Source organism: Protopterus annectens, chromosome 5.part0 (assembly GCF_019279795.1).
Source record: "Protopterus annectens isolate FY-2018-M chromosome 5.part0, PAN1.0, whole genome shotgun sequence".
NCBI lineage: Eukaryota > Metazoa > Chordata > Ceratodontiformes > Protopteridae > Protopterus > Protopterus annectens.
In genome coordinates, this window is record NC_056735.1 from 382,019,611 (window position 1) to 382,045,599 (window position 25,989).

The 25,989-nt window shown below is 42.1% G+C and overlaps 1 protein-coding gene across 1 annotated transcript in view; it reads left to right on the forward strand.

The window, feature by feature from the left end:
• NME7 (NME/NM23 family member 7) overlaps positions 1-25,989 on the forward strand; it is a 1,612,386-nt gene that overhangs the window by 1,026,513 nt on the left and 559,884 nt on the right. The window contains exon 7 of the mRNA XM_044071838.1: positions 8,429-8,534. Coding sequence (XP_043927773.1) covers positions 8,429-8,534 — 106 coding nt within the window. The remainder of the gene's footprint in view (positions 1-8,428; positions 8,535-25,989) is intronic.

The following is a 25,989-nucleotide window of genomic DNA, read 5'->3' on the forward strand; positions in this document are numbered from 1 at the left end:
CTACTTCTACTAAAAACCCCCTCCCCTCTGAAAGGGAATCCAGGTCCTTAGAGAGATGGGGTAAAAAAGTTTACACCTCTGCTACTTTGTCAGCTAGAGCTTTGAATTGCCAATTCCATATGATTCAATATCAAGAGTTTATGCTTGACCAGTTAACTAAAAAGCTGTCCTCTGAAGAATCTTTAGATAAAAAATATGTTCAGGAAATGGTACATAACATACAGCAAGTTAGTAACCATTCTTTAAAATGTGGCTATGATGCACTGGAGGCTTCCTTTAGATCAGCCATGACTGGCACAGTTATCAGGAGACATGCATGGTTGAAGGAACAGGCATTACCAGACCATGTCAAATCAAAGCTTTTGGATGCACCCATGGACAAGGTCAATTTATTTGGTTCCCCTGCTCAGCAGGTACTAAAAAAGATGGAAGAGAAGGCAAAATCTGTACAAACAGTGAAAGATTTCTTACAGGTTCAACCTCCAAGGTTTAGCAGGAACTGGCCCTCCAAGAATTGGTCCTTTCCGGACACCTCTAAGTCTCAGAGAGGCAGGAATAGGCGTTCTAGAGGCAGACACCAATCCAGGGGTGCCTACAGGGGACATCAGTGGCAAGGTAACAACCAGCGAGGCACGGACCCAGCCACCACCACTGCAACAACTCAATCACAGTGACTTGACAGTGGCACTGCCTACCAGGGAACAACTAGAAGCACCCTTAGGCGGAAAGTTAACCTTATTTTCAAAAAACTGGCATTGCATCACAAGGGAAAAATGGATTTTGCAAACTATAGACCAAGGTTACAGGTTCCATTTCCATACTCTACCAGGGAAGAGAGGAATGCCAAACCTACCACCCACTCAAAGGACAGAAGCTCTAAAGCAAATATCTCAGCTATTAAAAATGAGAGCTGTGGAAAAGGTACCATCTATGGAGCAAGGAAAGGGATTTTACTCCAGACTCTTCCTGGTACCAAGAAAAGAAAACAAATGGAGACCCATTCTAGACCTGTCCGCTTTAAACACATTCCTCATTGTTCCAAAATTCAAAATGCTGACCCTACAGCAGCTTCTTCCCATGCTGGGCAAGGAGTCTTGGCTGGTAACTCTAGATCTCAAGGAGGCATACCTGCACGTCCCCATACGACCAATTTGCAGAAGATACCTCAGATTTCTTGCAGGATCAGAGCATTATCAATTTTCAGCATTGCCCTTTGGCTTATCTACTGCGCCCAGAGTGTTCACGAAATGCCTGGCATCAGTAATTGCTCATTGCAGACTTCAGGGGATCCAAATTTATCCTTACCTGGACGACTGCCTGATACAAGCGGACAACAGAAGCAAGCTAACAGAGGACTTACAAAGAGTCATTTATCTGCTGCAAGCCTTGGGATATACAGTCAATATAAAAAAGTCAAGGCTGATTCCATCCCAAAGAATAACCTTTCTGGGTGCAGAGCTGGACACATCAAAACAAATGGCATTTTTAACTGCAGAAAAGAAAGAGCAACTACCCCTCTACTTCTTGGCATTAACAAAGCAGAACCATCTAACTGCAAGAAAAGTACTGCAAGCTCTAGGCTTCATGGCATCCTGCATAATTCTGGTTCCTCATGCCAGACTGCATATGAGAAAGCTACAGTGGTACCTAAAGAATTTGTGGTCCCAACACAAACACAGCCTAGAAACCAAAATTCCAATAATCCCATGCCTGAAACAGGAGTTCCTATGGTGGGCTCAGGCCTGTCAAACAAACACAGGATTGCCCTTCTGCAATAGCCAACCAAGCCAAACCATCATGACAGATGCCTCAGACCTCGGTTGGGGGGCACACATGCTGGACTCAAGACCAGCTGTGCCTACACATAAACCTAAAGGAAATGCTGGCAGTAAAATTGGCAATCCAGTCATTCAGACCATTCCTCCAAGAAGGTCAGTTGATGATAAGGACAGACAACACCACAGTTATGTGGTACATCAACAAACAGGGAGGCACACATTCATACCCTCTATGCCGGCTGGCACTGGACTTATGGAATGTGGCCCTGAGCTACAACATTCAGTTACAGGCAATTTTTGTACCGGGAAAAGAAAACATTCTAGCAGACATATTAAGCAGAACTACCACAGATGCCCACGAATGGATGCTTCATCTGGACATCTTCAAAGCCATCACAAAAAAATGGGGATTACCACAAATAGACTTGTTTGCATCCCCACTCAATCACCAGCTAAAGAAATTCTGCACAAGGACGTACCACCCACTTGCTTGGAAGGTGGACTCCCTATCTTTCAGTTGGAAAAACCTGACAGCATACGCATTCCCACCACTTCCTTTGATGCACAAGGTGCTTCTGAAGATCAAAGAGGATCGTCCAAGGATCATTCTGATAGCTCCAGACTGGCCAAGACAACATTGGTACCCATTGCTGAGGAGCATGTCTCGGGAACAAATATGGACACTACCCCTGATCCCACTACCGTTAACGCAGAACAACTACAACATCCTGCATCCAAACCTGAAAACTCTGCAGCTAACTGCCTGGAACATTACATAACAGCAATTAACCCAAACTTATCTCAAAGGGTTAAAGATATACTCCTGGAGGCTCGTAGACCTTCAACAAGAAAGAATTATGCAGCAAAATGGAAAAGATACCTCATTTGGAGTACTGCAAAGGGAAAAGATGTGACACTGCTAAACATAGCCAACATCCTGGAGTACTTGGCAGAGCTCTTCCACACGGGCCTGTCCTATTCTTCCATCAAGATACATGCATCAGCTATTTCAGCAGAATACAGCTTGGATCCTCCTGTCTTCTCTCATCCTCTGCTCAGACAGTTTCTGAGAGGAATTAAAAATGTAAAACCTCCCAGGAAACCACCATTGCCAGCATGGGACTTGAACTTTGTGCTAGAAAAATTGATACTTCCCCCTTTCGAGCCAGCAGCAATGGCAGAATTACAATACTTATCCTGGAAGACTGCTTTCCTGCTGGCAATAACTTCAGCAAGAAGGGTCTCTGAACTACAGGCATTAATGGCAGTGCAACCCTTCCTGATCTTCCATCAAGATAGAGTGTCCATGAGAACAAATCCTACATTTATGCCTAAGGTGGTATCCAGAGTGTCACTAAATCAGGCTATTCACCTACCTACATTCTTCCCAAACCCACAGAACAGGGGAGAAAGACTCTTGCATACCTTGGATGTACATAGACAATTACGCTACTACCTGGACAGGACTAAGTCCAATAGAAAGACTGACCAGCTTCTGGTAGCATATGCCACAGGAAAGGAAGGAAAACCAATTTCAAAACAGACAATCTCAAAATGGATTGGAAATTGCATTAGATTTTGTTACTCCTATCATGGAAAGAAAACTCCAGAGAACATCAGGCCTCACTCCACAAGGGCTACAGCCACTACCACAGCTTTCTTACGAGGAGTGGCTACCAAGGACATTATAGAGGCTGCTACTTGGACCTCCGTGCATACATTTGCCAAGCATTACAATTTACCTTTATACTCTAGATACCGAGCAGATTTTGCCACTGCTGTTTTGCAAGGGATCCTAGCTACACCATAATCTCTACTCTTTTCCGCCTCCCCTTGTTTAGCTATGGTATTCTACCCATTTGTTAGGACTGCAGATGCATCCTTGAAGGACATAGTACAGTTTTGTACCTACCATAAATGTAGATGTCCGATAGGAATGCATCTGCAGTCAGGATTACCCACCCTCCTTCCCCTCTGAGGTACTCCTAGGGTATTTGCCAGCCTTCCGCTAGCTTGGGGGGGATCTATTATGGTGTATTTGTTTGTATATATGTACATACATACTTATTTTATGTGTTTGCTCTCTACTATTTGGAAAACATTGGCATTTATCCAAATTTAGCCATCCAAGAGGGCACCTGGCATCTGGGGCAAGAAACACTGAGGAAGATGGCGTCGGCTGATGCCTTTATACCCGAAAAACTGCAGCGATGACGTCGGGTGAAGTGCGACACCAGCCGAAGCCGGACCCAGACTTTGGAATCCGGCCGACCGAAGGGCTGCCTGACGACAGGACAACCCATTTGTTAGGACTGCAGATGCATTCCTATCGGACATCTACATTTATGGTAGGTACAAAACTGTACTTTATGTACCTGCCATAACTTTCCATGTTAGTTGTCTTCATCTCGCCTTCCTTCTTGCGTCCCACCCTCCATCCCCCTGTCCTATTGGATCAAGAGGAGTTTTGGTTTCACTGGCTGAGTGTTCTCTGGTTTGTTTCCTCTACTGACTTAGAGAGTATGATAGGTATGCTCAACCAGTTTCTTGGGCACATTGGTTCTCTGGCTAAGTCTGGGGTTAGCTATTACAAACGAGATCTGGGTAGCTAGTGCTAGGCATCATGGGATAAGGGGTAGCCTCGAGCCAGTAAACAGCTCTCGAGCTATAGAAGATAGCCGAGTTGGAGCCGAGTATTTGCTCCGATCCCAACCAGCAAGAAGGAAGGCGAGATGAAGACAACTAACATGGAACATTATAGTAGGTACATAACTTCTTTTTCAGTTCAGCGACTTTCACTCTGCGATCACTGAACTATCTGATCCATTTCACCAGACTGCAAAGAGATCTCCTATAGGAGCTGGGAGATTCTCTTCAGGGTACTGTAGCTGCAGGCGTCTCTGAAAAGGTTTTGGCCCAGCTTGCTCCCCTTAATTCCATTGTGAACTCATCCATGCGCCTCATATCATATGCGGCTGATGGTTCGAGTAAGGCTTGCAAATACAGTGATTGCTCTTCGCAGGCATGCCTGGATGTGCCTCTGTTCCTTTGCAGTGCCTTTCAAGTCTTCATTTGTAAACACCCCGTTTGATGGCTCATTCTTGCTTGGGCCAAAGGTAAAGGAAACATTGACCAGGTGTGAACAGGAGGGAAAAGACTCTGCCATCGGAGTCCATTTTTTCACCCCTACTCAGCCTTTTCCCAAAGGCCAAAGGGGAGGGAAGATGTGGTTCTGAAAAGCTCAAGGAGCCTTTCAGGACATACGTGGAGAACCCCCTCCAGAGGCAGAGGAGAGGGTAATAATGGAAGAAGCTGCCCTCGCGGCAGAGGGGGTCCGCAGCACCAGGGTGACAGAGATAATTTTTCTGGTCAACCCTACCAGCGCTTCTGACAGGAGGCCTGACTGTCCTGCTCTGGAGGTGGTTGTGGGTCACTTATCTTTGTACCCAAAAGCCTGGTTACATATCACAAACAACAGATGGGTACAAAGCATCATTTCCAGAGGGTATTTCATACCGTTCTCCGCTCCACCCATTCCCGTCAAAAGAATCCTGGACATTCCACCCAGTTACAGGGAACAAGCAACCATAGAGGTCCGCAAGTTGCTAGAAAAAAAAGAGTCATACAACCAGTCCCAGCAGACCAAATAGGATTCGGAACTTACTCAAGACTCTTTTTAGTTCCAAAGAAATCAGGGGACTGGAGACCCATTTTGGACCTCAGCAGACTGAACCAATTTGTAAAAAACAGAAGTTTCAGATGGTCACGCCTTCAGTCCATACTCTCCTTCGAACCAGCCCCCAGAGTGTTTACCAAATGTATGGCAGCGGTCACGGCTCACCTGAGGTGTCTAGGATTCTAGGTGTTTCTGTACTTAGACGATTGGCTCCCTACCTCCACCACCAGGCACCAACTGATTCAGGCAACAGAATCCACTCTGACACTCTGCAACCACTTAGGCATTACAATCAACTTCGAAAAGTCTGCCTTGTCGCCATCGCAGCATATCGTCTTTATAGGGGCAGAGTTAGACACATCAACCAGCACTCTACGTCTTCCAGTCGAAAGGGTATCAATTCTTCAACACATCATTTCACTGGTTTCAAAGAACAGAGCTCCAGCTGTAGAGGTCTTGAAAGTACTAAGTTTGATGGCGGCAGCAATTTTAGCCATTCCATTGGTCTTGATGCATATGCGGATTCTTCAATGGCTCCTGTTCACTCAATGGTCTTTCCAGGAGTTGCCAATGAACCATATGATTCTGATTACAAACTCTTGCAAGAGGGATCTTCAGTGGTGGTTGACGTCTCTACATGTCACAATAGGACGCCTTTTTGTACTTGCCCCTCCAGTAACCACTGTGACCACGGACGCTTCCCTGAAAGGGTGGGGGGGGCATTTTCAGGGAAAGACTGCCCAAGGCACATGGATGGATCAAGAGTCACATTTGCATATCAGTGACCTATTGATAAGAGTGGTACTTCTGGTGTTGCAATACTTTCAGGACTCTCTCCCTCTAGGGAAAATTGCCATACAGACAGACAACATGTCAGTGGTCTGGTATTTGAACAAGCAGGGCGGGACCAGGTCTTACCCCCTTTGCCGAGAAGCCTTCAGAGTTTGGCGGTGGGCTGTGTCATCCCAGCACTTTCTTTTGGCAACGCACATCCCAGGGAGATCCAGCGTGATAGCGGACAAAGCTGAGCAGGGCAATATTGTTGCTACATGAGTGGTCCCTCAAACAAGAGATTGAGGACAGGATTTTCCACAAATGGGGCCAGCTTTGCTGTGATCTTTTTGCCAGCCACATCAGCACCAAATGCAGAAGCTACTTTGCCCTGATCCCTCCTCCGGGAGAACCCCCGAGGGATGCACTCATTCGCCCCGGGTCTCCTCTCTGCATTTCCTCCAATTCCGCTGATACCCAGATTTTTACAGAAAGCAAAGTTGCTGGGAAGGACTGTCATTCTTATAGCCCCTCATTTGCCTCTGCAGATTTGTTTTCCATTTCTTTACCATCATCTCTTGGAGGATCCATGGACCCTGGACCCAGTTCCAGACCTTCTGACACACCTGTCAGGGGACCTCCATCCTTCCTTGCAGTCACTGAAGCTAACTGCTTGGCTGCTCCAGTTCCCCGTATAGCCTGGCTTCATAATCTTTCCCACAAACCTTCCACCAGAAAATTGTATTGTAGTAAGTGGAAAAGATTTGCCATTTGGGCTTCTAACAAAAACCTTGATCCTTACCAAGCTCCACTGTCATCCATTCTAGAATTCTTGACTGAGATTTTTCACAAAGGAGCTGCAGCTGCTACTGTTAAGGTCCAGTTAGCAGCTATATCTAATTTCAATTTAGGTATTGATGGACTGAATGTTATGCAACACCAGTTATCCAAGGCCTTCCTCAAGGGTACCTTTCACATGAGACCTCCAGTGAAGACTCTTTATTCTACCTGGAGCTTGAATTTCATGCTTTTCCATATTATTCTTTATCCCTTCGAACCAGCATCATCTTGTGAGTTCAAGTTTCTGTCATGGAAAACTATTTTTCTAGTGGCCATTACTTCTGCCCGCAGAGTGTCAGAGCTTCAGGCATTATCCATCAAGCCTTCCTACATGATTTTTCATCCTGACCAAGTATCCCTTGGGACTAACCCTTCTTTTTTTCCTAAAGTATGTTCTGAGACAAACATCAATCAAGTTATTGAGTTGCTCGTTTTTTTTCCCCAACCATACCAACAAATTAGAATACATGCTGTACAAACTTAATGTTCACAGACAGCTTAGATATTATCTGGAGAGAACAAACGACTTCAGAAAGTCAGACCAGCTTTTTGTTTCATTCTCTGAAGCCAGAAAAGGTAGACCAGTGGCTAAAACAACCCTTTCTTAGTGGCTTTCAGATTGGATCACCTACACTTACTCATCTGCTAATAGGTCTTTGTTGCATAAAGTGAAGGTGCATTCAACCAAAGCAGTCTCTACTTCTTCGGCCTTTCTAGCCAAGTTACCTCTTGACAATATCTTTGCTGCAGCCACTTGGTCTAAGCCTCACACTTTTATCACTCATTACAAAGTGGACAAGGCCTCCAGGGACAGGTCTTCCTTTGGTTCTACGGTCCTGAAAAATGTACTCCCGTGAACCGCCCAGGATTTAGGGTGCTAGGGACGCTACCCATCAGTGAAGAATGAATGGCGAGATTGAACAACTTCACATAAAGAAGTTATGTACTCAAAATAACGTTCCATGTGAGTTGTTCCATCTCGCCTTCATTCTCGCGTCCCTCCCTCCTTCCCCCACTTGGCTGATGGTTGACCAGGAGACTGACTTCATCCTGGTTATTCAATGTTTCTTCCTGTCTGGAGAGATTAGTCCTCTTAATAGGATATGGTACATGCAGCAAACAGGATCTGAGGTAATTCCAGCAAGGCATCATGGGACAAGGGGCTTGGTTTCGAGCTACTGGTAATCTTTGAGCTTTGCTAAATGGTTGTGCCAGAGCCGAGGATCAGCTCTGAACCCTTCAGTGAAGAAAGAAGGCGAGATGGAACAACTCATATGGAACATTATAGTGAGTACATAATTTCTTTTTATGCTTTGTCTTTGAAGGTACTGTTTATTGATTTTTAATAGCATTTTCCTTCTAGGAGTTGGAGTTTTTCTTTCCTTCGAGTGGAGGCCGTGGTCCAGCAAATACTGCAAAACTCACAGACTGCACTTGCTGTATTATAAAACCACATGCTGTCAGTGAAGGTAGGGTATATGTTTTACTCTGGAAAATGCAGCAGCATGTCTGAAAAACAGGTTATATTTCTGAAGTGAAAGAATATCCCATGAGTGGACCACTGCCTTCTTTGCTCTTGTTACATTGATAATTTATTTATTTTAATATAGATTTCATAGATTAGTACTAGGCTAACTGCCCTTGTGGGCCATTTTAAGCCTAGCTAATTACCTCATGTAGGACTTCTTCAGCTCTGTGTGTCACACTGAAGCTATGCTCATTTTGACAGAGAATATCATTATTGTAATATCTTTCATGGCACCTACAAATATCGAAAACTCCTTTAAAAAGGTTGATGGTAAGTAAAGACAAACCCCACGGGTTTAAGTATATATCAGTAGCAATTGAAATATGTTAAATATTGATTGTGAATCTTCAGCTTTACTCAGTTTATGAAACTTTTTTACTTAATACTACTAACTGGTTTATTTATGAACCAATTTTTTGGCAGAGTAACAACATATCTTTCCTGTTGTTTCTATAAAGTGGCTTCCCTACTGAAATGTCGGCACTCAAAATGCCAACAAACCACCACCACCACCAAAAGACCAAAAACCCAGGAGAAGAGAGAATCTTGAAAATTGCTCTTCTACTTTAAACTTCGTTTTGCAGTGGGCAAGCCCCCCCCCTGTAGCCCCATACCCACAGACCTATATATACACCAACTCTGAAATTGCCATACCTCAGTGAAAAGTGAATATTCAGAGAAATGCCCTTCTCAGACTTGCTGTATGCAACTTTGTTTTTTAGCCATTCAGTCTCCATGTTCAAATGATTACCTTTAATATGCATATTTCTTAGTCTTGTCTGTACTGGTCTGCTATATTATAAAACTTTACATGACTGCCACTAGCATCTCTGTTAACTAAAGCCCATGTTTTTGTGTGAGAAAATGTATAAACTACTAAATCTTATTCAAAGTAGTTATAATAGACTAACTCTGTGATTGGGTAGGAGTAGACTTATAAATACTCTAGGTACCCCATCTCTGTATAGCCTGTTTTACTTTACCTTTTTGCGTGTCATTGTTCTTTTTAAGAAGCTGACTGTGTCACTTTTTAATAATTTTGCCCTTGTCAGTATAATGAGGAACCTTTGCATATTGTGTCAACTGACTTTTAAGATGCAACACATTCTTTTATTTTACTTAGAGGAAGTCAACTCCAGCTGTTCAAGTATTAGCTGTTACTGTTTTCAGTTTTATAGTAATATGAAGTCTGTTATCTGATGTTTTAAACATGCTGTTCAGTCTATAATGTACCTTTTTAATTAGAAGACGTCTTCCATGAGATGCATTCCATACAATTTTTATTAAACAGTAGAAGTACACATGACAGTGTTTACTTCATGCAGCCATGCTACTTCAGTTCAGTATAAGTAGGTAAATGATGGGAGGCAAAATTAGGGTTGCTCCTTTATTTTGTATAAGATGTCATTGCTAACTAGTTTTACAAATTGCTTGAACAAAAAAAGTATAAAGAGATGTGCATGAAACTGTTCAAATTTTCAGATTCACTTGTCACAGGCAGGAGCACTAAGAAGACGTTTTGAAACTTAAACCCATATTGAGCACATGCCACTACCAAGAACTATCTTGGCCTGTTTCTAAAATCTTATTTATGTGCATATCAGGTTTTATACTTTCAGATGTTTTATCATAAGCATCATAATTTGAAGTTAAGTCTACATCTGCCTTTAATTTCTTCATAAATTCCAGTACAATTGCACTGTAGGCAAAAGCAAAAGAACAAGTAACCTGTTACCTCTAATACCTTAGCCATGCTAGGTCTTCTAGAGCGCAAGTGGATATATCAGAGGAACATAATTCACCCATGCCAAAAAGTCAAGACACACAGACAAGCCATTTAATAAAAGCTGCAAGAAAGATTGCGCCAAGCTAGTCTTTACTGTGTAATCCCTTAAACCTTCTTTAGTGAAGGCCTATGAGATGTATGCAAATGATCCCCTAAGGGCATACCACTGTTTCAACTACTACATAGCTTCTGAATGGCAGTGACATTTTACTTTTAACTCTTTATTGCTGCATTCCGGCATGTAAAGTCTAATCCCACTAGTTGTAGACATGCCCTTTTGTAAGTTCATCAGTACAGTGTAAGCTAATTTTTTTATCAGTATGTTAGAAACACAGATCTTAAAACCAAGCCTGATGTCCATGAACATTAGGATATCAGTAAAATATCCCAAATAATATCAAAACCAAATAGCAAAAAGGTCACAGCAAGCCATTCAGTAAAAACTACAAGAAAAGTCCCAGCCAAGCTAGTTTCTACAATTTTTTTTAACCTTTGACCACTTTCAGCAGCCAAAATAAAATTTTGGATAGCATTGTCAATATGTAATAAATATTTATATAGTTTACTTCACCAGAATTTAAATTTGGAAGCTTAGGCATATGTTTTTTTCTCATTAGGTGCTGAAGACTTTGGGATATTTACGACTGTTCTTAAATATCATTTGTAATCCAGTAAAGGGATTCTACTTGGTGTTACTTGTCTGCCATAGTGACAGTGGCATCATTCATAAACCTAAATCATCCTGCTGTCAGGACCGCATATGGGCAAAATCCCTTTAAGGAACTGCAGACAATTTTCCAGCATATGGTGGCTAATAATTCTGCTCCCTGGTATACATTCATGGTAAGAGGCAGTCTGTAACAGATGTTCATCGTGCATACAGCTGCAGTCATAACAGTCATAACAGATGGGTTCTCCTGCCGTCAGGCGGGTCCTCGGTCAGCCGAATTTCAAAGTCTAGGTCAGGCGTCAGTTGTCGTCGCTTCTTCCCTGACGTCAGTGTGACAGGGGTATAAAAGAACCAGCCGACGCCATGTTCTTTAGTCTTTCTTGCCGCGCGGTGCCCGAAGCAGAAGCAGTTCGCAAGTGCCGGTCGGCCAGCTCCTGAGATTATGAAAAATTTGGAAACCGAAGTCTTCTTAAAAGCTAAGTACCCCGTTGGGGAAACTTTTCTTGCCTCAGACCGATGTCAGACAAAGTTAATAATTGTATTTCTTATGGGAAGCAAATACCGCATAAGGATTTCCATTCCCTCTGTATACCTTGTTTAGGCCCAGACCACGACGTCTCGGTCTGTCACTGTTGTGCTACATTCAACAAACGCACTATTAAGTGTCGGGCGGAGTTTGCCCAGCATTTTTTTGGGAAAGCATTTAACTATACCATGTTGTCGGATACTCCGACACCGGTTTTGTCTAAAAACGCAAAGACAAGGACCGACACTCTAGGTCCGCGGCCTCTACCGACACCACGCCAAAGCTGACTACACATGGTCCGGTTCTCAGTGAGGCGCCTACGCAGCCCCTGACTACCGAGGACACATCTTTGGCAGTGTCTCCTGTACCCGAGGTTGCAGGCTCCTCGGCCCACACCCCGACTACAGATACTGAAGCCACTCTTTGCGTTGAAACACAGAATGTGGACAGGTCCACCTCCACTCAAGGTATCTTCAGACCTTCCTCTTCTTTCTCCATCAAGGCTTTCACCAAGTCTAAAGCAACCATGCACCCTAAGAGACCAGTTGCACAGGGCCCATCCCCAGGCCCTATGCCTAAGAGACAGATGCTTAAAATGGCTGAGGATTTAATTACTCTAATCAGAGGTTCTCAGCCACCTCCGGACAAAAGGCCCAGAGTGGAGGAAGATTCCCCCTCCTCTGATCAGGGATCCATTATTTCAGAACACTCTGATTATCAGGAACAGGCTTACTCCCCTTTTGAAGACTCTGATGCAGAGGAGTCTATTCCTTCTGTATCCCCCCTGAGGATTTCTCATTTGGGGAAACTTTACATACCTTAAGGGAACACTTCCACTGGGAAGGCCAGGATTATTCAGATTCCAAGAAAAGGCTCAGGGAATTTCTTTTGTTACCCCAGCACAGGCCTCTGGCTATACCTCCTGTCTTGGACATCCTAGATGATGTTTACTCGGAGGCCTGCCTTAACCCGGACTCTCTACCTCCAGCTCCAGTTAAGCCTGACAGGTACTACAGGGTTCCTGACTCATACCAATTTCTTTACAAAAGCCAAGCTACTGACCTAGAAACCATCTCACAGGGGACCCAAGGGAGTTAAGGCTTCCATTGCCAAAAAATCCATTGCCTTCTGAGAGAGATTCCAGATCCTTAGAAAGGTGGGGAAAAAAGGTATATACCTCGGCTACCTTAACCATGAGGGCCTTAAACTGTCAGTTTCATATGCTGAAATACCAACAGTTTCTGTTATCTCAATTGAAAAGTAAAATGTCACAACCTGAACAACCAGACTTGAAGGAGTTGCAGGATTTGATGCATAGTGCAGAACAAGTGGGTAAACATACCTTACAATGTGGTTTTGATGCTCTAGAGGCCTCATGTAGAGCTGCTGTTATAGGCTCAGTCATACGCAGGCATGCTTGGCTCAAGAAACAAACCTTGCCTGATCATGTCAAAGCTAAATTACTAGACACCCCTCTTCAAAAGGGTGTACTATTTGGGGCAAATGCTGAGGAAGTATTGAAAAATGGAGGAAAAGGCTAAATCAATGCAAACTGTGAAAGAATTTCTGCAGGTTCAACCACCACGTTTTAGTAGAAATTGGCCTTCCAAAAACTGGTCCTTTCCTGCCACGGACAGACCCCAAAGAGGCAGATACAGGCGCCCGAGGGGCAGAGGACAACCACAAGGATCGTACAGAGGCAGACAATGGCAAGCTCCTACACCAAGAGGTGGTGAGGACAACTCACAATATTTCAGAAAGCAAACCCAATGACTTTCCCCTTTGCAGGCCAACCAGGTCTCAAATGGCAGCCCCCTTAGGAGAAAAGCTGGCACTATTCTCAAAAAATTGGCATGTTGTCACAAAGGACAAATGGATCCTGGACATTATAAACAGAGGCTACAAATTCCACTTTCATACCCTTCCAAAAATGAGAGGCATGCCAAAACTGCCACGCAATCAAAGGGCAGAGGCACAACAGCAAATTTCAGATCTTATAAACATGAAAGCTATTCAAGAGGTACCTACACACGAACAAGGTCAAGGTTTTTATTCCAGGCTATTTCTGGTGCCAAGGAAGGGAAAAGATTGGAGACCTATTTTGGATCTTTCCATCCTAAACACATTCCTACTCGTACCAAAATTCAAGATGCTCACTCTACAGCAACTTCTTCCCATGCTGGGCAAGGAGTCTTGGCTGGTAACATTGGACCTCAAGGAGGCATACCTGCATGTCCCAATCAGACAAAATTGCAGAAGATACCTCAGATTTCTTGCAGGTTCAACCCATTATCAATTCTCTGCATTGCCCTTTGGCTTATCTACTGCACCCAGAGTATTCACGAAATGCCTGGCATCAGTAATTGCCTACCGCAGACTTCAAGGGATACAAATATACCCTTATTTGGACGACTGCCTGATCCAAGCGGACAGCAAGCACATTCTTCTGAAACATCTGGCTTATGTAATAATGTTATTAAACTCTCTGGGATACACAGTCAACAAAGAAAAATCAAGGCTAATACCCTCTCGAAATATAATTTTCCTGGGTGCCAATTTGGACACAAACACCCAGATGGCCTACCTCACGCCAGAGAAGCAGGGGCAACCTATTCAATATTTCAAAACACTGGCAAATTGCACCAGGCTGACTGCAAGGAAAATCCTGCAGGCTCTGGGATTCATGGCATCTTGCATCTTGCTAATCCCACGTGCAAAGCTGCATATGAGAAAACTACAATGGTACCTGAAAAACATATGGTCTCAACACAGCCACAGTTTGGAAACAATAATACCACTACTTCCATGTCTGCAAAAGGAATTTCTGTGGTGGGCTCAAGCATGTCAAGCAAACACAGGTCTTCCATTCAGCAAGCCTCAAGCAAATCAAGTCATCACAACAGACGCCTCGGACTACGCCTGGGGGGCGCACATGACAGACCGGTGCATTCAGGGCAAATGGTCCCAAAAGAAAAGCACCTTCACATCAATCAAAAAGAAATGCTAGCAGTAATAAATGCTATTATAGCTTTCAAGGACCTTCTACAACCAGGTCAACTATTGATAAGAACGGAAAACACCACAGTTATGTGGTACATAAACAAGCAGGGAGGAACACATTCCTATCCCCTATGCAGACTGGCCATATCACTTTGAAACATGGCCATGGACTTACAAATGGAACTACAAGCACAGTACTTGCCAGGCAAGGAAAACACGCTGGCAGACAACCTAAGCAGGAATATGACAGATCCGCATGAATGGATGTTGCATCCAAAAGTTTTTACAGAAATAATCCAAGAATGGGGAAGGCCAGACATAGATCTCTTTGCCTCCCACAAAAATCATCAATTGACAAAATTCTGCTCAAGGACCTTCCACCCAAAGGCCTGGAGAGTGGACACTCTCACTTTCACCTGGACATCAATGACAGTTTATGCCTTCCCGCCTCTTCCTCTGCTGCCCAAAGTCCTATTGAAGACCAGAGCAGACAGACCAAAGATGATTCTCATTGCTCCGGACTGGCCAAGGCAACACTGGTACCCACTCCTGAGGAGTCTGACTCATTCTCCTCCATGGACCCTGCCTCTAATGCCTCTTCTTCTGATTCAGCACAGCTTCAAAACTCTTCACAGTCAGCTAAAAACACTCAATCTAACCGCATGGAAAATTCCTTAGCATCACAGCAGGCCCTACTCTCCAAGGAGGTGCAGGATGTCATTTTGGAGGCCAGAAGGCCATCAACTAGAAAAGCTTACTCCGCAAAATGGAAACGTTTTTGTGTCTGGAATGAGAAAAAGGGCCAGAACCCTGGAAAACTGAATTTACCTCAAATACTACAATATTTGGCTGAACTACTAAGCAGTGGACTTTCATTCTCCTCCATCAAAATCCATGCCTCAGCCATTTCTGCAGAATACAACACTGATCCTCCTTTATTCTCTCACCCTCTTAAGACAGTTCCTCAGAGGGGCTAAGAATTTAAGACCTCCAAGGAAACAACCAATACCTGCTTGGGATCTAAATTTCATTCTGGAAAAACTGACTTTGCCTCCTTTTGAGCCAGCTGCTTCATCAAATTTGCAATATTTGTCCTGGAAAACAGCTTTCCTTCTGGCTATCACTTCAGCTCATAGAGTTTCAGAACTACAGGCCCTCATGGCTGTCCAGCCTTTTATCATCTTCCACCAGGACAGAGTTTCATTAAGAACCAACCCTTCCTTTATGCCTAAAGTGGTATCCAGGGTAGCTTTAAATCAGGCCATACATTTACTTACTTTTTATCCCAATCCTCAAAACAAAGGGGAGAGATTACTACATTCCTTGGACATCCACAGGCAACTGCGTTATTATTTGGACAGAACAAAGCCTTTCAGAAAATCAGAACAGCTCTTTGTGGCCTATGCGATAGGAGCTCCAGGAAAGCCAATTTCCAAGCATACAATCTCAAAATGGATAGCCCACTGCATACGCTTTTGCTATTCCTTTCATGGCAAAACTGTTCCTACAGGCATTAGAACTCACTCCACCAGGGCCACAGCCACCTCTGCAGCCTTCCTCAGAGGAGTTCCTACCAAGGATATCTTGGAAGCAGCCACTTGGAGTTCTGTCCATACCTTCTCCAAACACTACAACCTACCATTATACTCCAAATCTAGAGCAGGCTTTGCCACTGCAGTCTTGCAGGGCATTTTGGCTCCTCCTAGTTCCACCTAGTGCCTACCACCCCTTTCTTAGCTTTGGGATTCTACCCATTTGTTATGACTGCAGCTGTATGCACGATGAACATAGTACAGTTTTGTACCTACCATAAATGTAGATGTTCGAGTGCTAATACAGCTGCAGTCCAGGTTTCCCTCCCTCCTCCCCCTCTAGGGGTATTCTTTTATGGTGTATTTGCTTGCAACTACTGTTTTTTGATTATATTGCATTACATTACTTCATAATTTTATGTATTGCCTTCCTTCTGGGGGCACCTGACATCTGGGGCAAGAAAAACTGAAGAACATGGCGTCGGCTGGTTCTTTTATACCCCTGTCGCACTGATGTCAGGGAAGAAGCGACGACAGCTGATGCCGGACCTAGACTTTGGAATTCGGCCGACCGAGGACCCGCCTGACGGCAGGAGAACCCATCTGTTATGACTGCAGCCGTATTAGCACTCGAACATCTACATTTATGGTAGGTACAAAACTGTACTTTTTGCTCTCTGTTACCATTAATGTAGACCAGGGTACATTACCTTAATATGCCAGTTTGGGGATCCAGTACGGCTAGTGCTCCCATTAATTGGAGCACTGCTGCATCACTGTTGTGGGTGGAGATTTATGTGGTTATGGAAACAGTCTAGCCTGCACCACAGTTTGGAATAATGTGTAGCATTCTGCTAATAAAAACCTTAGTTGAGTAACCTCATCTATCAGTAAGACAACTGTTTTCTGTAGTTTTGGCATCAAGTTTAAAGATGGGACCGGCATTGTTTACAGCTGTCTATAACTTTGTAAGTCATGTATTCAGGTGGAGGGGACTATTTTCTTGTGCTTCATAGTCTGAGTACTGTGGCACTGCAGTGGGTTAGGACCCTGTAGTGGGCCTTATCCTATTGTGTACAAATCTCTTTTCCAAGAGGGCTTTTGTACACTATTCCTAGGCATATACCAGTTCTTTGCCATGAAGTATAATGTGTGTGAATCCCACTACCTGCATTTCAAATTTGATAATGATGGGTGTCATGAAACTGAAACATCAGTTCCAGGTTCAGGACCTATAAGTAACTTCTTGTAATGCTAAACAGGGTAAATCATTCATTTCAGCATCATGATGCTGTATTAAATACATGTCCATACAGTTAGTAAGATCCAATTTTATAATAGCTCCATATTTCCTGCATAGGCTGTTAAAATTGTCATGTGGTCTACTTTTGGTATGTTTGCAAAATTTTGAATGAGACATATTTCAGGTTGAACAATATTTATTTATTTATTTATTTATTTTTTTTACATTTGTTGACCAGGATAGTCCGACTGGATACATGTCCATTTTCAGAGGAGGCCCGGGGAGAAAAGCTCCACACAAATACTTTGATATATACAATATCAGTTATTTACACTTTACATGGTAGGACAATAGATAGAAGATAGAATTATGTAATTCTTCATTAAGACACTTAGCATGCAATATCCAATTGAGTTAGAGTCTTTGAGACACAGAGATGATGCTATTTTTGATGATTGCTATATTTTATCTGTTTTTATTACTTGTTGATGTATTATAGCATTGTCTGCAGACCTGTGATCCGCTGTGGCAACCCCTAATGGGAGAAGCCGAAAGACCTCCTTTTTAATATGTCATTGCCCATATTGTCACAGTGTTTGGTTGCACAACTCACTTCATATGTAGTCTTTTGGCAACTTTATTTTCCCAAATATTAATGAAATGCAGTCCAGAAGGGTAGGATTAGGTGCCTGAGTTAGTATGCAAGACAAAAAACAGCCCTGTCAGGTCAAAATGCCAATTTTGTTGCATGTCTCTTAGAAAAAGCAGCAAGTTCATTTGGCTTTTGAATATAACGAAAGGACAAGGTTTAAGGGCATCTATATTGAATGCATCAGATGAAGGTTTATGTAAAGGGCTGTCTGACCTCAATGACACGTTTGCCACCAGAGGATATGGTAAGGTTGAGGTTAATGATATGTTATCACAGATTTCCATGATGCGGCATGGTAAAGGGGTGCCATATTTTTGGAGTGCTTTGATGTTGGACATAATCTCCACAATACAGTTGATAAAAAGTTAAATGTCCCCCTTTTTTATATAAATGATGTAAAGGATGTCACTGAAATTATTAGGAAACACTGGGGGATACTTACCATAGACTCACTGATAAAGGAGATAGTAGGTGATCAACCATCATTTGTTGATAAGAATATGAAATCTTTGAAAAGACCTTTATGCTACTCTATAGATGAGATTGGTGATTTGAAGGATTCCATTGTTTACTCTACTAAACCTTGCTCCAAATGCAATTTTTGTTAGTTTGTTGATACATATGGTTCATTTTTACATCCTGACACTGGTCAGACTTATGTATTTTATGTTGAAGCAAATTGCAGTACCCAACATATGGTTTACTTAGCCCAATGTGTACAGTGTCACTCCTTTTACATTGGTAAAACCGATCATATGTTAAAAGATCGGGTGAGAGAACATCTGTACAACATATGCATAGGTTCAGTGAATAATGCACTTTCCAAACGTACTAAGTTGTAACGAAAAGCATTTATTTAAATTTATGGTTATTGATAAGGTGTTGCCCATTGTATAACAAGGTGATATGAGGAATACAACCTACAACAGGGAAATCAGATGGATAATTAAATTGCATGCAGACCAAGGTAAAGGCTTGAATGAGACAACATCTTTAAATTAAAAAAATGTGGAATTAAGCATTCGTTTTTCGCAGATTTTATAATAACACTATTGCTGTTAAATGCATGGATATCATAATTTCAATGGCTAAGTTATTTTGATTTTAATGTGATTTTTGCTTTTACAGGATGTGATTTGTTGTTTAGGAACTGATGCAAGAGCACGTAATTGATGATTTCTTATTGGTCACATTTGATTAAGCTGTTATTTAATCAAGATGTTTCAATTAATGGTTTTAGAGGTTTAACAAAGCTGAATGCAAAAGCGCTTACCTGGTTCTATTTTATTTTATCTCATTTTAAAGTGATTAAACGTGTTTATTTTATGCTGACTTTGGCCATGTTTTATTCAGTGGTTATACTGTTTTACAGTTATGCACTGTTGTGTTTGTTGAGCCACTGGATATTCATTCTTGTTCCCTTTATTTTGTTTTTTCTAATCTTTTGGCTTTGTGTTGAAAATGAGTTTAATTGTATTTTCTGTGATGTATTCAGAATGAAAAGAAATTTTTTTTTGAGTTAGTGGATGAGTATGTCTGTTTGGGTTTATATTACTACGTTGAAAGACCTTTATGACGAACACCTCTACATCAACACAAAACCAACGAAATTCACTTCCACGAATCATGGAATTTTCCCCAGGGCAATGAAACAATTGCTCCTTACCACAATAGAACATACACCACACTAAATCAAACCCACTCAAGTGGGGGGCTTACTCCCCCCCCCCACTTATATATACCAACTCCAAGATAGCACTAAAGTGGGGAAAAGGAAATAATTCCATGATATGTGGAAGTGAATTTCAATGGTTTTGTGTCGATGGGCAGGTATCTTATATAAAGGTCTTTCGATGTATTAATATAGACCCTTCTGTTTTTATTCCTGAATTGTAAAACTTTATGGATATTTGTAAGCTGTGAAAGATCATTTTGAAAGAACAGCAGAGTTGGTATGAGTAGGTCCGTTTTCAACTACCAGCAAGACAGAAATCATGTGACGCTCAATGAGCTCAGCATCTGAAACTGTAAAGTTTTATCAACTACCTTCCTCCTCATTATTTTTTTGCCACTAAAGAAGCCTGTTTCAGAGAAAATGGACCCATACCATTTAGTATCTTTTTTTTTTTTTTCATTTGCTATTTTGTTACTTGTCTTGATTTTACCATGTCTTTGAGAATGGGCAGCCTTTACTTTGCACTCTGACTGGAGAACAAATGTTCTCCAGCAGAGTGTTCATGTACAGGTATTGCCCAGTAACAAACAAGTCTGCTGCTTTATGGCAACAAATTAAGCTGATGTAAAGCTCGGACTGTTAAAAAAAAAAAAAAAAAAAATGCCACTATTTTTTTACAATTACTAAACAGAGCTTTGCTGCTTACCGATAAAGAATAAATGTGTGTGTGTGTGTGTGTGTGTGTGTGTGTGTGTGTGTGTGTGTGTGTCCGTACGCACACATTCAATCACCTGCCTATGTGCATGAATTAGAGGGAGAGGGAGAAGGCACTGACTGCAACTGGCAGTTCAGTATCATAGTTTGTTTAAAAAGTGAGAGTTATAAAACCTGTACATTTTGGCATTATTGACTGACATTTTAATTCACAGTGATTTTTTTATATATAATTCTATGGACAGAGCATTGCTGCGCTGTAAAATCAGGCACAGTAAAGGGGGGAGGAGATGGATTTGCTATGCCTTGGATCTTTTTTTTTTTTTTCTCAGGGTGTGTGCATTTAATAATGTGGATGTTAAATGCAGGGCGTGTGTGTATCTTTCCATCTATGTACATGTCTGCGCAAGTCTGTTTGTATGTCTATCATTCTATGTATATATCTTTGTGTCAGCCTGTGCTTTTGTGTGTGTGTGTGTGTGTGTATGTAGACATCATATACTTACATAATTTATATTTTGGATATAAAATACTTACGCCAACAATAATTACATACATTACATCAAGTTTGAGACATTAGACGGAGGAATTATTTTACATCAGAAATATAAAATATTTCAATAATAATAATAACAAAACAATTTAACAGGTAGCCCATAAGCCCAATAATGCCTGGAGTGTCAGGCTCAGAGCACCCCTAGGCATGTGTTATTTCTACAGTAATGCACAAAACCTGTAGGGCTTTAATGCTTGCTTATTTTGTCTTCTTGATTCTGGTCAAAAGAATAGGTTAGACCTTTTCAGTTTTTCTCACTTTTCTTAACCTCACAAATTCTCCCCCAGACCTCGGCATCATTTCACTATGCACTATCAATTGTTCCATTTTGTTGCTTTTTGCTTAATATGCAGAGATAGTTTATTCCAAAAGTGGGGGATATGCTGTGATAAGAACCTGTTGCACCAACATTTCCTAATAATTTGCTGAAAGAGACTCAACATCTATATGTGTGTTTGAGGAACCTCTAGTTCTATGAAAGCACATTAGGTTGGGGGGTGGGTGTCTTCCATGTCTTGAAATGCCAAAATATGTCACAGTGGAGGAATCTATGCCGAAGAAAATATGCAGGAGGCAGCCATTTGCTCTGGATAATTAAGGGACATGAAGCTTGAGGTTTTGTATAGGCTTATAGGTAAGCACAAGGCTAGCTGTTCTTGCTGGCCATTTTAAGCCAAGCTAGTTTACCTTTTTGTGCTTGAATTAATCTATCCCATTTGGTTAGAGATAGGCCTTAACCATCTCATGGTTAATAATTATGTATTACCCCTAATTAGAATAACTGGGATCGTACCACAGATAATTTGAGGGGACCCATGCATAGGATAAAGCATTGTAGGAGCTGCCATCTTTTCAGAGATTAATAGGTGTGTACTTGGCTAATGACCACAGGGGTCTTTTTAATCCTAGCCATATATCCTAAATCTCTGACAAGTTCTGTTAACCTTTAAGTGTAAGCAGGTTCTTGGGAGAGGAAACATTTACAAGCAGGGGCCTGGGAGATGAACCATTTATAGGCTGCCTTTGTCCGTTAGAGACATAGGTGCCAAACCAGTACTGAATTTCCTATTCCTCCTCCAGTTGTCCCAGTTAGACTTGAATTGGGTTAGGAAGAAACTCTGCTCCATATGGATGGGGGAGCCTGTCCCAGAGAAGGGGTAGTCTCTGGAATACATATCTGTCTCTATAGCAGGTCCTATTTATATCATAAGCAAGACTGAAATCTTTATTATGGGTAATTCTGGTGCTGTTTGTCATGCAGATATGCTGGAGGTCCATCAGGGTGGGGACTGACAATGCCTTGTATGCTAGACATAGATCTTCACTCAACAGCCTGTAGGAGATGGAATATAGGGATGGAGCCTTGAGCCAGTCTACATAGGACATGTTACTTCCTGTACTCTAAGTGAGGAACTTCTGTGGATGTTTCAAGGGTCTGGTATGGTACTCAATGATGAGTCTAATGAATGCAGAATACAATGAAGCCTTGACCTCCTTGGACCTAGATGCCATACCTTTATTTATAAGTGCACAACATAGAATGATTTCCTCACTACTGTAGACATGTGATGGTCAAAGGCTAGATTACTATCTTTGTGCCCCAAAAATCCCCATCTACTGGGTCTACTCTTAGGGGTGTATTACCAGAATGTTTGTTACCAGGGATAGATGACTTCCCAATGGGTACTATTATGCATTTCTTGGCATTTAGTTTTAGTCTATGGCTCTGACACCAGTTATTTGTCTGTGTCAACCCTTCCTGGAGAACATTTTGTGTCAGTGGGGAATTCTCTGACTACTCCTAATTTGCAAATGTAGTCAACCAGAGGCCATTGACATTGGCCTTGATGTCAGTGAAGTAAATGCCAAAAAGAGCAGTCCCAGGACCGATCCCTGAGGGACTCCACTTATGACTGGCCTCTTTGTAGAGGTAGACTCCCCAATTCTGACTTCCTGGGTACTGTTTGTGAGCCAGCTGGCTATCCACTGGGTGACATCAGGGTTTATACCTAACCTCCTGAGTTTATCACTAATGCCTGAGTGGGGTATTGTGTCAGATATCATGGCCTGGTCAAGGTATGCAGCATGAACCATTTTGCCTTCATTCATTGCTTTGGCGACCTTCTCAAAGAAGTTTCACCTAGTGAGTAGGCATGGCCTTCCCTTGATGAAACCAGTTTGGGTTGGGTCCACTGTCTGAAGGTTTCCCATGCAATTATTGATCATTTCTACAATAATTCTTTCCATGGCTTTGCATAAGAGAAGTGAGACTTGTGGGTCTTTTGTTTCCAGGGTCTGTCGAAGGCCCTCCTTTGTGCATAGGGATGACTGCTGCTGTTCTCCCTTCATGGAGCACGAAGCTTGTTTGAAGGCTACAGTTAAACAGCAATTCCAGATGGCCTGTAAGTCATGTTTCATGCTATTTCAAAGGCATCCTGGGATATTGTCTGGGCCCATTGATGCAGTGATCCTGGTCTTAGAGAAAGCATTAAGGACCTAGGACCTAGTGATAGTATGAGGAGTTATATTTGATGGTATTTCCTGTGGGGAGGTTGAGGGAGAGAGAGGATAAAGTTTGTGACGAATTTGTCTGCCAGTAGGATTGTTACATGTTCTGGCTCAGTATAGAAGGCTCCATTAACAATGAGCTCAGCACATGATTGTGTATTGTCTTTGAGGTTGTGGACATAGCTAAATAATGCCGTGTAGTTGTCCTTGGCCTGAAAGGACAAATTTACCTAAAATTTGGCATTGGTAGACTTTTATTTGTCCTGTGAGTTATGTCATTCGAGTGTGCTTTTATCCTGCTGGGTGCTACACCTCTTAATTTTTGCAATGATTTTCTTCCTTCTGTCATACAGCCCATTGATGATGGGATTCCATGTGGCTTATTTTTTGAGTTAGTTCTATACGGCTTCCTTGTGGATAGAGCTGCCTCTATGCAGCTATTACATGCTTGTATACGGTTCCTGTAAACAGTTCTGCTTAGGCAGCAGTGTTCTGAGAGTTTATGGGAGCTTAAAAGTTTGCTAATAGTTGGAAGTTTACCTTAGAGTAGTTCTTCATAGGTTCATACTAGGCTATCTGCCCCAGGGCATTTATAAGCCTAGCCAGAGTGTGTTTGGCTTTCGCCACGCATTTTAAATTAATTTTGCTATGCCCTTTTTTGAGGTTTGTATACTGTGCCTCTGTCTAACAGTGACACAGAAGTGATACCTGGGGTAAACCTACGATCTCCCATCCACTCATCAAGATTCCTCTTGAAGAGAGTCAATGAGGGACTCTGCCTAACCTGGACTGGGATTTTATTCCAGAGTGTAGGGAGCCTCTGGGTTATGAATCTGTCCCTCCAGAGTGTCCTATTTATTTCAATGCTGAGGTTCAAGTCTCTCGAGCGCATAGCTCGATGGGATTTGGATTTTCTGAGGTGCAGCATGTCCATTAATTCCGGGTTGGACATGGCTTTATACGTCAGGCACAGATCACCTCTGAGCAGGCGGTATGCCACTGAGTAGAGCTGGAGTTTCTTTAACCAGGCAGCATATGGCATCTGTTTGAGCCCTTTGATCCTCTTGGTGAGGTACTTTTGGGGTCTTTCCAGTTGCTACAGGTGTCTGGTAAGGTACATCCCAAAAGGGGCATTGTACTCAATTATGGGCCTGATGAGGGATGAGTAAAGAGGCACGATGACCTCCCCTGATCTAGATGTGAATCCCTTTATGATTAGGTGGGCTATATAAAATGTTCTTCTAAACACTTTGGCCACGTGGTTGTCAAATGAGAGATTGCTATCAACTTGGGTCCCCAGATCCCTAATTACTTCTTCTGTACTTAATGGATTATCACCTATGTGATAATTTGTGGGCACTTTGTTTTTGCCAAAGAGGATGACTATACACTTTTTGGCATTTAGCTTGAGGCCATGGCTCTGGCACCAGTTGTCTGTTTCTATGAGGCCCTTTTGGAGGATGCTTGTGTTGGCTGGAGAGTCGATTATGGCGCCCAGTTTGCAGTCATCTGCGAACTTGGTCAGCCACAGTCCTTCCATGTTGGCCTGTACCTCCGAGAAATATATACCGAACAAGAGAGGTCCCAGGACTGAGCCTTGTGGGACGCCACTTGTAACTGGTTTGGAGTCTGACATGGCTCCAGCAATTAATAAGTTTAAAGGACCAAGGATAACCAGCAGAACTCGTACACAGGAGAAAACTGTTTATTGCAGACCAGGTTTAGCGCTTTCAACTAGAAATACTAGTCTTCATCAGAACCATAAAACTACACACAAAACAAGTTTAAATAACAAAAGTAGTTAAAAAAGGCGCCAAAACTTTTAAAGATATATTACACATAAAACACAAAAAATGTATATGTATGTAATCTCACATATAACCACTGAAAACCATAGAATATAGAAACAAGTCAAACCTTGTAATTTAAAAGTATATACATTGGAATTCTCATAAAAACCTTAAAAGATTTTTGTTTTAGCAATTAGTAAAATTCTGTATACTTGTAAATAAATGTGAATATAGTAATAAAAATTAATAATGATGTTGGTAAATAAAAATCAACACTTATATGATGTAATACTAAATAACTTAAATCACCACTATCAATATGATGAAGAGTATACCTTCAACATTACTGAGACAACACTAGAAATGGTTTTATACTAATTGACTCGTTTAGTCCAGGTGCCCTGGTTGCATCCAACAAAATCTGCCACTTGCTCTCTAGTGCTGATAACTGCATTTTCCAATTTCCACCAAAAACAGAGCTTTGCAAATTATCAATGATGGCAAAACGGAAAGTGTGATCTTCGCCTTGTTCAAGCATATGCCTGTATAGGGCGTTCTTATTGTCTTTCTTCTGAATACGATAGTAATGTTCGTAAATACGTTTCTTAAGATTCCTTTCCGTTTTGCCCACGTAATAGGCAGAACAGATCAGACATTAGCGACAAATATACCACTTTGGTGGTATTGCAATTCCCTGTCCTAAACTTAATGAATGTATTGTTGGTGTCCCTTAAACTAACGGGT